The 12766-nt window shown below is 44.3% G+C and overlaps 1 protein-coding gene across 2 annotated transcripts in view; it reads right to left on the bottom strand.

The window, feature by feature from the left end:
• Window positions 1-4573: 4573 nt before the first annotated feature.
• The window catches only part of LOC124281843 (protein XRP2-like), a 45848-nt gene continuing 37655 nt past the window's right edge, over window positions 4574-12766 (bottom strand). For both annotated transcript variants that reach the window (XM_046717841.1, XM_046717840.1), the window contains exons 6-9: window positions 8022-8150; window positions 7112-7192; window positions 6698-6797; window positions 4574-5414 (exon numbers count right to left, since the gene is read on the bottom strand). In XM_046717841.1, coding sequence (XP_046573797.1) covers window positions 5239-5414; window positions 6698-6797; window positions 7112-7192; window positions 8022-8150 — 486 coding nt within the window. In that variant the 3' untranslated portion in view covers window positions 4574-5238. The remainder of the gene's footprint in view (window positions 5415-6697; window positions 6798-7111; window positions 7193-8021; window positions 8151-12766) is intronic.

Genomic DNA, 12766 nt, shown 5'->3' on the forward strand with positions numbered 1-12766 from the left:
TAACCATGGGGCTGATGCTATTCCGAATGGGAGTACTTTCCACTGGTAATGTAACCCGCCTAGCGTAAACCGAAGGTATTTCCTGGATTCGGGATGTATTGGGATGTGCAGATAAGCATCTTGTAGATCTATACTGCCCATGTAGTCCATGGGGCTTAATCATCTGTCCGAAGGCGTAGATGTATCATAGTGAACCTGGGTGGTTTGTTTAAGTAAGTCTTGTTGAATAAGCTCATGTTGTAAATGAGTCTGTATTTCTCCTTGGAGTTCTTCTTGGGTACTAGGAAAACTGGGGAGTAGAAACCTGGTTCGATGTTTCCTTGCTCTCTATTACTTCTATGGCCTGCTTGGTTAGGAGTAATGTAACCTCTTTAACTTTAGTAGTTGTTGTGCCTCTACCCTCGAACTTGTGAGGGTTGACTGTTAGTGGAGGCTTGGCCTGTAGTGGGATACTAAATCTGCTGAAGAATGTTGGAGACATAGGTGTCTTGAAGTATTCCCCAGTTTTCCAGTGTAGTTGAAGACGCCCACCCACTTGTGACGGTTGTACTGGAACGCTGGGGTGGAAGACTCCAGTCGCTCAACCTGTCTTTCAGCCGCTTATAGTTGCGGGAACCTCTGGGTGTCCTGCCTCGCCCTGACCCTCCTCTATAGTTGCCATATGGGCTTACTTAAAAGAATCTCTTCCCCTGAACTGGCAATCTTCCTGTCTCTAGCTCTTTGTAGGCCCGTGAATTTAGATCTCCTGAGTATCTTTGTGAAGTCTGTCGAATGACACTGGCTAGCTTGGTCCATCGATTTAATCATCAGGACTTCTCTAGAATCCTAGGTGACTTCTTTGGAGACTGTGTCTATTCCTCCACCAAATATGGATGGGGAAGACCACGGGCTGTATATAGTGGAGCTGTAAAGTTCTCACCCCAGTTGCAGGAAGCTAGAGGCCTTGACGACGAAGCTAAGGTCAGTGCTGCTGAGACAGACGCCAGATGATCTGTTAAAAACTGCTGGTCCTTCTTTGCATCAGTAGGGCCGAGTAAATCATTCTGTCATCTTCAGAGGTCGTGGTTCAAATCTGGAGATAAGTGTCTCATTTATTGTTCTAGATCTATTTAGACCGAAGAACATACGCCTCGCCATGGTTTCTATCTGAACCAATTTCCGATCATCAATCTTGTAGTAATTTGTTCTTGGCATCGAGAGATCAGCTTATAGTTCTCATCGATGTTCTTGGCGCTTTGAAGAAGGGTTCCATATTATGCGTGGAGAACTTCTTACGCTGAAATTTGGCAGATGTGGCGCCTGAACCTTGTGTGGCTTTGTTAAATGCTGTATCTAGGTTCTGAGGTACCGCTAATCGGGTCGATTGGGGTAGTGTAATAGCATCTGCGCATCTTCTTTCATCAGATAAGTCTGCTCTTTATTGCCACTTTGGAAGGTGATGAGAGATCTAGATTATTGACCATCCAATATCTTATCTCTGCATCTGAGAAAATAATTCCTCCATCATCTTCCATTCCATCATCATAGATAAGAGGTTGTTGCTCTTCTGATGTAGGGCTGTGTGGCTCTATCTCTATATCGCTTGACGCTTTGTGGAGATCTAGTTGTAGGCTTATGTGCAGACCTGTGAGGTGATCGACGGGTGATCGGGCGAGGTGATCGCCTTGGTGATCTATATCGATAGGTTGATCTTCTTGGCGATCTATGAGGGGACTGATAGCTTCGCCGCTCTTGTGTAGTCCCTTGCTGATCTTTTAGATGAAGACGATCTGGGTTCAGGTGTCCTTCGCTAACGCTTCGCAAGCTTCAGATGCGTCCGTCCTGGGGAACGATGATATGACCTTCGCCAAGGCTTCATGCGGTGGTCTGGTGATCAGATTCCATATCTGAGTATGACGTTGAAGAAGGTGATGATTCTTCCCGCCGCTGAAGGCCTTCGCTGGCTGTACATCTGGGTCCTTCGTCGAGGTGGTCTCAGTGACTTCCTTCGCCGAAGGCTGCATTGTCGGGGCTGCTACGCTGACAGATGGTGCCCCCTGGGGTGCTGTTCACGCTTGGAGCCTTCGCCAAGGCTCGACCCTGGGATGGCTGCTTCTCCAGTCTATAGTGGCCTTCCATCATAATCATGATCTGTTTCATAAGATCGCTTTGGGATGATCTGCGACGAGTAGATGGTGCCCTTTCTGCTGTGTTAGCGGTGGGGCCCTCAGCCATCTCGCCTGACATCAGTGTAGAGGCATCAGGCTGCTTGTTGATCTCTGCTGACGCCACTGTCGCTGTCACTGGTCGCTTCTTGTGGCGTGATGTCGGTATGATGATCGGCTGGTCATCGAGAGGCCCAATTCTGCTGCTGGAACGATCTCGCCTGAGAAAGTTCTCGATGACTTCGTGATTTCCTTTGGAGGAAGACGCTGCCCCTGGGGGTACGGGTCTGCGCTGAGAAGACGCTGAGGCCCTCTTGGACTTTGTCTGCGATGACTGGATGTCTGGAGAGGCCGGTCGCTTCTTAGAGGTGACGGACTGCATCCCACGCCCCTCTTCCGATGGGGTCTCAAGCAGAACACCAGACGGGAGGGGATCACTCGACAGCAGTTGACTGGATGGGCAATCCGGACGACGCCATGTCTACACTCTAGTTTGGCGCGACCTATCTGCAACACGCCTCAAGACGCAAAGATGGTATTTATCAAAGGCAGAATTGGTTAAATTTATGCAGTAACTGCAACGCGAGTCAAACGCACAAGGCGTGAAGTACAACTAGGGCATACCACATGCGGATCCGCGAGCGAAAACGTATCTACAAATAGTACAGTTTTTCATCAATGTAAAACTAGCTGAACAATCACGAACTCACGTGAATAAACAGTAGAAATAATGATTAATTATTAACGCAAATAACTGAAGGATACTTTAGCTATACCTTTATAGTAAACTATAAAAAGGTAACTAACTAAGAAAAACCAAAGGATATAGTGTGTAAGGAGACACAGGCTCTCTCACATCCTGCTCACTGGGCGAAGAAGGAGAGAGTGAAGCATGAGGCCAGAGGGTGGCGACACCTGTTCCCGCGCTTACGGCAGGGGAGGTAACTCGTGGGTGAGTACCAATTAGTGATTTTACATTGAAGGGAGCTTCAATTAAGGAGATACAAGTGTTCCACTATGTTCGCAAGAGGAAGGGGACAAGCAAAAGAGCATGAGTCAGGATAAGGAAAAATATAATACCTACCAACTGGTTCACATTTAGAGAGTGAGTGAGTGAGTTGAAATTGAAATGCCACAACGGCTATATTTCAGCCATATAGCAACTCATACTTGGATATCAACACTGTTGTTTTAGTCCTTTACAGTCAACAAATAATTTTCAAGTAAAACACAATAAATAAATTAACATTGTTCCTTTCCCTGGTCACCAATACACCTGGGTTGGTATATATTATGAAACAAAACATTCAGTTGATGCTCAAATAATAATCAAGGATAATGCCCTACTCAAATTGAAAAAAAAACACCATATGGTCCTGTGCCAAGTCTAAACCCAGAATATATACTTTAAAATGATCAATGAAAGACATTAAATGACCTGCTTCAGCTTATTAAACACAAGTGAAAGTGAAATCTAAACATGGTACATGTTTCAATAAAAGTACACTGAAATATATTCATAATTTGGCAAGGTAATTTTATTTCCCTTTTGATTTACATTATTTACTGAAAAACTATTCAAATACTATAATCAGTAAATGATTAAATTACATATGGAAAAATATTAACATCATAAACAAATATTATAAAATTCATATCTCCCAATATAACCATCCATAAAATCACTTTACTTCATTGAATAAGAGTACAAAAAATATGTTGATCATCGGATGAAAATATTTCTTTGCTAAAAAGGTCCAGGCTACTATAATTACTTGTGTTAGCAGTTTACATCTACAAAATACCTGAAGACAGAAAAAAACAAAACCAAAAAGATAAAAATTCAATGACGAAAGGACAAAATATGATGAGAACTCTTAGACTCACAGAAAGTATTTAATAAAATAATGACGAGCATTCATGCAAATGTGTGAGTGAGTGAGTGAGTTGTGTAAAATGCTGCTATAAACAGAATTCCAGTTATATCACAGTGTGTCAGCTCAAGGTAGGAAGAAGGCCCAATGTTTACCACTTCGGTGCAACCCACAAGCATGAGTTTGGTGCTGACAAACCTCGAAACATTGGGGCAAACCACAATCATAGGTTCCTAGATGCTGTTGTACAAAACAACCTTAGAGCTACGACTACCTTAGATCTATGGTAAGGTGTGGTAGTTATGGTCACCTTAGTGCTAAGATCCCTTCGTACAACGGCTCCCTGGGATGCATCTCTGCACAGCAAACTGCAGCAGAACATGGCCATCCACACCCCTTCAAATCATTATTAATGAAAACAGATTTGTACATATGAACGACATTTAGACAAGACACAATTATCATTCCTACTGAAAATGTTTTTAAGTGAGTGAGTGAGTGAGTTTAGTTTTACGCTGCTTTTAGCAATATTTCAACAATTTTGTGGTGGGCAACATCAGAAATGAGCTTCACACATTGTATCCATGTGATTGTTCGAACCCAGATCCTCCGTGTGACGATCAAACGCACTTACTAGGCTACCCCATTGCCCCTAAGTGACAAGCGGATCTCTAAAACAAGTAATTAAACTGGTCTTGCCACATGATTGGACGACTGACAGTAAAGATCCCTTCCTTTCATGCTGTGCAGACTGACTGACTGTTCCGTAGGACACTAAAGTTGCCTTCACATGGCAAACTAATGTTTGACAACACATGTTGTTGAAATTTAAAAGTTCTCAAACTCACGTTATCACACGTCAAACACATGTTGTCAAACTTTCATGTCATTTGAGCGCCACGTCTCTATCGGTGCGGTCACGTGACAATTTCGTTGACTGCGATTGGTTGTTTCAGAACAACTCAAGTTTGACAACACCGAAAGTTTGATAGAAAAGTTGGGGAGAATAGAGACCGATCCTATTTCTCAACAACAGTTTGACAACTCTGAAATTGGTGTTGGTGGCGAGTTGTTGGAATATTCACACTCTCAAACTTGAGTTTGAGAACATCTGTTGTCAAACTTTAGTTTGCCGTGTGAAGGCAGCTTAACATTGACATGTGTCAGGCACTCAGTGTATTGGTTGATAATCTGAAGATGGGTGTTCAGGGATCAAGGGATCACATGCCCATCTGCATGTCAGCGAAGTTGTAGAAGTTGTCAATCTGCTGCAGCGCCGCGGAAAGGTTCTGGCTCACGAACACCAGTCCAGTCGTCCCCTTTGTAAGATCCACAACTGTGTCTTGGCAGTGTTTTATTGCACCGGTTCCATTATACTCCAGCCCAATCACAGGACCTGAAACAGTTTAAAAACACAGTAAGGACTGACATGAACATGAGTTTAACGTCTCAGTCAGCACTATCACAGGTCCTGAACCAGTTTACAAACACAGTAAGGACTGACACTATTATGAGTCTAATGCTTCAATCAGCACTATCACGGGTCCTGAACCAGTTAACAAACACAGTAAGAGCCGACATGATCATGAGTCTAATGCTTCAATCAGCACTATCACCGGTCCTGAACCAGTTTACAAACACAGTAAGAGCACAATCATGAGTCACAGTATCACCGTCCTGAACCAGTTTACAAAACACAGAAGAGCTGATGATCATGAGTCTAATGCTTCAATCAGCACTATCACCGGTCCTGAACCAGTTTACAAACACAGTAAGAGCTGACATGATCATGAGTCTAATGCTTCAATCAGCACTATCACAGGTCCTGAACCAGTTAACAAACACAGTAAGAGCTGACATGATCATGAGTCTAATGCTTCAATCAGCACTATCACAGGTCCTGAACCAGTTTACAAACACAGTAAGAGCTGACATGATCATGAGTCTAATGCTTCAATCAGCACTATCACAGGTCCTGAACCAGTTTACAAACACAGTAAGGACGGACACTATCATGAGTCTAATGCTTCAATCAGCACTATCACAGGTCCTGAACCAGTTTACAAACACAGTAAGGACTGACACTATCATGAGTTTAATGCATCAATCAGCACTATCACAGCTTACCATGTGAGCCTTTAAACACCAGTGTGGACTAGAAAAACTATGATCGATATAATGAGCAGCCTAAAATGATACCAACAATAAGCATAGTTAACCATTTTGGTGAAACACTGGATACAAGTACTGTGCTGACAACCTAGAATCATAATCAAGACAAATCTGTGAAACGTCACAGGCTTCTGTGACTCCATAAAGCAACTTGCAGCAGCGAAGATGACTGATCCAGTGAGTTTATGTTCTTGGTGCACCTGACCCGTGAAGATCCGGGTTCAACTTAAGTCTTCAGTAACCCATGCTTGTCGTAAGAGGCGACTAACTGGGTGGGGTGGTCAGTCTCGCTGACCTGGTTGACACGTCATTGTATCCCAACTGCGCAATACGATGCTCATGCTGTTGATCACTGGATTGTCTGGTCCAGACTCTATTATCTACAGACTACCGCCATATTATTGCTGAAATTTTGCTGAGTGCAGCATTCAATCAATCAATCCTGGTGCACCTAAGGGATGCAACTCTGCACTGAGAGTTGCTTCAAAGCTGCCCTGCTGTTCCTACCTTGTTGTACCGCTAATGAGTAGGAATCAGTGCCAAACACTCGTTGTGCGTCTGTAGCCTGCATAGAGACCTCCTTCGTCTGCATCAGGGAACAGTCCGGCTGAGGAAGGAACAAGCATTGAGAAATATCAGTTTTCAGTTTCACAAAAATCATATCCTTTCAGAGAGGTAATTCATGGTAAATTAACATTGTCAAGTGAATTTGATACACTTTGTATAATGTTAAGAAGCTTTTAGAAGATTGTTGCCATTAGTAACTGGGAAACATGAAAACAATTATACAAAACTCACACGATTATTCTTCATCGTCAAGTGAATTTGATATGCTTACTGTAATCTATAATGCTAAGCAGCATTTTGAAGATTGTTGCCATTAATAACAGGTAAATATGAAAACAATTATAGAAAACTCACATGATTATTCCTCATCGTTTCTATAAATGAGATTGCCCGGTCGTGTGAGCCTCCATCATTGAAGAATATAATGAGACAAGACTGGAACAGAGAGGTGAAACTATGAAACACTGTGTGAACCTCCATCATTGATGAAAATACTGACACATGACTGGAACAGAGAGATGAAAAACTGATCTCATATCTCCCATCTGTTGTGATAAGTAGACCTCAACACATCTGGTGCAGCCAAAGTATGCTCCGTGGTCAACCTACCTGAATTTCTATGGAGCTGTCCTCAAAGAGGCACTGTATCTCAATAACTGAAATAACAGATTTTACTAAGACTAGTGATATCACACACAAGATAATCAAGGTTGAGAGATCACATCACCAGGACATCTACATCACATTTTATCTTACCTCACACATAAATGTCGCTTTCTGATTGGCTGAGCGCTCATCTATTATTTTCAATGTACCCCGCTTACAAGCGAGGTACATTTCAATGTACCCTGCTGTCAATGGCAATTCATTTGGTACTTTGTGGTAGTAATTCTTTATCTCGAATTACATTGAATCACGTATGATGTACGGAAATTACAGATGTTTTGCGAATGCAAATCGATGGAAGGGAGATAACTCTAAATCTGTTCTTGTCAGCAAAATCTAGCGATGGATACAAAAAGATTTGTACCCGTGCTTAAAACAATTCAAAATTAACATTAAGGTGTTCGGTAAGATAATTACGTTGTTCACTGGTCCCTCGGGGCCCATGGGTTGATGTACCCATGCCCCCCTCGTGACCAGTGAACAACTTATAATGTATCAGGGAAAAAATCACTGCTTCACATATACAATTCAGGATCCCAACATTTGTGCAACAAAAACTTTCTGTTGGTAAAACTGTTGGTATATCTAGTTTTCACACCTCATCTGATTTTTTCCGCCGTGTGCCAAGTGTGTAAGGGACACAACTCTTCCTAGCATCATATGTGATCTGTAAAGAGGCAAACTCGTCCCCCGTTGGCAGTGGAACATAGTCCTCAATATTCACATCCTGAAGTAAATAAAGACATGACTAAACATTTATCACTCATGTCCCAAGCATTACAATGATCACATACATTATTATTTCCTCCTGTACCAAACAGTTGCTTCTTGATTTCAGTAACTAGGAATATTTTGGAAAAACATGTAATTTTCTGAATAAAATTGATATTTTATACTTATCCTGACTCATGCTTAATGCTTGTCTCCTTCCTCTTGCGAACATAGTGGAACACTTGTATCTCCTATTGAAGCTCCCTTCAATAAAGAACAGACGTAAATTCACTCCTACCAAGAGTTATCTCCCCCGCTGTTTAGGTGGGAAACTGTGGCGCCACCGTCCCCACATGCCTCACTCTCTCCTGATTATGAGCCCGACACTTGAATTTGCAGGGAAATCCAAAGTGTCTAGTGGGGAGGCTGGGTGGGCTTACCTCATGAGTCAGGATAAGTATAAAATATCAATTTTTCCTTATCCTGACTCATGCTTAATGCTTGTAGAATCCGACGGAAAAGGCGGCGGGCAAGCTACTTTGGATTTCATAGAAGTATCCTTACAAGTACTGGGTCATGTTGCTTATGCTAGTCTGTCCTAGACGTGCATATAGACTTAAAGTAAAACTCTCCAGAGTGTAGGCTTTGTAAGTCATGAGATAAAAGGGGCGAGACTCCGTCTCAGCGCCTTATGGGACTGTCAATTGTTGTGCTACAACAAGTGAGCCGAAATGGTGAATGTCAGAGCCGTCCTCAGTGGCGACGTCCCTTTCAGGTAGTGGTTGGCAAACATCCTGTCCCATTTCCAGAAGCAGCCCTCCATTATCGTACTGATAGAGCGATTCCCATGTAGAGCGAGCGTTGATGTCAGAGCTCTAATTGCATGTGGGTTGGAGACTCTTGGAGGAAAAAGGCCTGCTGCTTTGTAGGCCCGTAGTATGACAGTTCTGATCCAGCTTGAAATCTTAGTGCGGCAGACCTCCGTCTGTGTCGCTGTCTAGATCGAGATGGAAAGACACTTGAATTTCCGTCACCTGTACCTGGATCTTTGTTGGTAGACTGTGGTCCAAGGACTGATGATAGTGTTGGGACGTGGAACTGTCTGTCTGGATGACCTGACAGTTGATTCTTTGCTATGAAGTCCCATCTCAGTCCCATATGCACGATGTTATGATTATCATCAAATCGTGTTCTCTCGGAGTTCAGAGCATGGATTTCCGACATGCTTGCTGCTGTTACTAAGGTTATCAGGAACAGCGTCTTCTGCATCAAGAACTCGAATGATGTTCTCTGTAATGGTTCGTAGATCTCACTAGTGAGATGTCGTAGAATTACGTTGAGGTCCCAGGCCGGAGCTTTAAATCTCTGATGTTGGTCCTCCAAATAAAAGGGTGTAGTAAGGCCAGTAACTCTGGTACTTTAGTCAGTTGCACTCGTCCTCATGGCGATAACTGAGAACAATGCCGCTAGGTATGTTGAGAGTGTTAACCCTTTTAACCGCTTCCTTTGTCTAGGTGACAAAGGTAGTACGCCACTTGAGGATGTGTCACTATCATGGTAGTGAAGTCGATCCTCGAAATGTATCATTTGTCTCAAAGCGTCACTACTTGTCGCGTGAAGACTTGCGTAAAGCTAGTGTGACTGCTTTCGCTACCCTGGCGAAATATCCTCTCTTTGTTCAAGCATGCTTGATACAGTCCATACGTGGAGCCGGAACACCTCTGGGTTGCCGTGCGCCTGCTTTGTGTGAGGATGTACTAGTAGATTCGTCCACTCTGGTAGTTGCAGTTGAGGCAGTCCTAGGTCTTTTATGAGAATAGGGGACCATATTCTCGCTGGCCAAAAAGGCGTGCCCCAAGTAGTTGTGGGTCTCTCGCCTGACTGATTTCTGCAATACCCTTGGTATTAGAGCTGGTGGAGCAAATGCGTAAGCGTTTAATCCTAGCCAGGAGATGCTTAGCGTGTCCGTTGCCCAGGCCCGTGGATCTGGTATTGGTGAGACAAATGTTATCAGTTGACCCTTGTGGCGAAGAGGTCTATTAATGGTGCTACCATCTCTTGTATGATCTGCTTGAAGATCTCTGAATGTAGCATCCAGTCTGTTGAGAATGGCTACATTGGACAAGATAGTGCATCTGCTATCACATTCTTGATCTTGGAATGTGGCATACTCTGATGTGGACATTCAGGTTGACTGTTATGCTGACCAGTTGAAAGCAGAGGTCCAGAAGGTTCGCCGACTTTGTTGATCCTTCTGCAGATGTAGACCGTCACTGTGGAGGTGATTGTATGTACCGTCAGATGAGCATTCTTCAAAATGCTGATCCAGTGGAGTATGTCGTTTATCACTGCTTTCATTTCCAGCATGTGGAATTGTAGATCTACACTGCTATGGTCCATATCCCAGCTGACACATTGTTGTCGAGGTGTGCTCCCCAATCTTGGAGAGATGCGTCCACATAGAGATGCGTCTTGTACTCCCGCTCTGATAAATAGGTGCGTCTGCGACCCTCCTATCTCTGAGTCCACCATATTAAATATGGATTTAATCTGTCCGAGAGTCCGAAGGGGTCCGGATCGTCCAGTTGTACATTCACGAATATCTGTAGCGGGCGTAGTTGTAGACTCCCTTCGCGTGTCATGTCTTGTCCTGACGTGAAAAGAAACAACAGACTCAGCCACTTCGTAGTAATTACGGAGAAAGTAGTGCTTGAGATACAAAGACTTGTATCTATATCCTACAATCTTGAAACCCTTGCTGTGTCTGTAAGGGAAATGAAGCGATGTCTGACTCTGTGACTGCCATCGTTGAGAAGTCTATATATAGTCGTCTGGCTGCCGCAACCTTAGTCAGGCCAACATATGTTGCTGCAAGTCGTCTGAAGAATCGTCTTCAATGATGACAGGGGAGGTCTCTAACCCCATGAAGGCAGCCAAATCACTAAGGTCCCATCTAACTGGACTGTAATGGAGGCGTTCCTTTGTTTGCTGACATGTTGTTGTCACTTGTAACCCATTTCTTGACCTGTGAACTACGTCCGACCTCTGCGCAGGGCGTTGTCTCTCGTGGTCCAATCAAAATAAAGCATTTTGATTCCTTAGGCTAGCCGCGCTGTGACGTCATCGGTGTAGCAGGAAAAAGGTCCTTGTAGAATCTAGTGCCGCCGTTAATATCTGATCAATTGTCGGTCTTGTCTGTAGCCTTCCGAAGTTACACGAGTGACCACGTGTATCGAGGGTTGAATGGTAAACGCGCGAAATATTTCGCCGCGTTATACCGATGTGTGTAGGCTGTTTTCCTGGCTGCTGTGACTTTTACTTCAATCCTGAAGATAATGCCGTCGCCCTTTATACAGAGGATCAACTGAAATCTTCACGTTGTCAGCTTGTAGACTGCATACATCAATGAAGCGTCATAATTGTAGAATTAATGCTGAACTTCTTGTAAATTCTGCTCAGGGAATCGTTGACGAGTATGTATTTCCCTAGCCGTAGCAAGGCTGCTGTTGAACCCCGCCAGTGAGAATATCTGCAGATCTGTACGAAAGTGAAGATCTCTATATGGCCATACGTCTTCTCATGTAGATATATCAATCTATGTGAATCTTGGATTCCGTCTGAAGATCTGTGCCGGTGATGAATTCGGGACAAGAGTACCCCTCTTGAACTGTATTACATGTTCTTCAGTCTGTGTACCGACGACGATCTTTGCCTTCTAGGATGACGCTACCTCGTGTCCTGGTTGAATAACCTTGAAGATCTGCGTAGCGATCTGCGTTGTGCTAGGCGTCGTTGATGCCCTTGATGTAGGTAGTCGGTCTGAAGATCCTTTATTAGGTTCTTATCTGTTGACAGTCTCTGAAGATCGCGCCATCCTTCGCGCCAGTAATACTGCAAATATATGGCCTGTGCGAATGCCTTCGCGCAGGCTCGGTGATGGTATGTAGCGTTCTGTTGAGAATCTCAGTACTGCAGCGTCTCTGCGTTGTATATGGCCTGCGCGAATGCCTTCGCACAGGCTTGTTGACAGCCTGTAGCGTTCAGTTGAGTGTGCAAGTTCTTCGTGGAGACCTGCGCGGAGATGAGTAACTGTGAGTTCACGAATGTCTCGGCGAATCCCTCGACGATCTGCATGATGCGGAAGCTATCTTGGATACTGTATCTGAAGTCCTTCGCGAACGCTGATCAGCTGATTCCACATCTGGGGTAATGGCGACTAGTCCTTCGTGAATGCCTTCGAGAACGCTGATTGTCCGATTCTGTATCCACGGATGGGTGATTCCTCCTTCGCGAACGCTGAATATCTGATTCCGCATCTGGTGAATGACGACTGGTCCTTCGCGAACGCCTTCGCGAACGCTGACGTCCGATCCGGGGATGGATGAATCCTCCTTCGCGAATGCCTTTGCGAACGCTGATCATCTGATTCCGCATCTGGGGAATGGTGACTGGTCCTTCGCGAACACCTTCGCGAATGCTGGTCGTCCGATTCTGTATCCGGGGATGGCGATTCCTCCTTCGCGAACGCCTTCGCGAATGCTGATCGTCCGTGTCCGCCGCAGGGGATGGTTGAGTCGACCTTCGCGCAGGCTGGCCTGTAGTGTAGATCTGCTGCCAGATGTCACGATGATG

The sequence above is a fragment of the Haliotis rubra genome, unplaced genomic scaffold, assembly GCF_003918875.1.
Source record: "Haliotis rubra isolate DU_JTF1 unplaced genomic scaffold, ASM391887v1 Scf29, whole genome shotgun sequence".
In the NCBI taxonomy this organism is placed as follows: Eukaryota; Metazoa; Mollusca; class Gastropoda; order Lepetellida; family Haliotidae; genus Haliotis; species Haliotis rubra.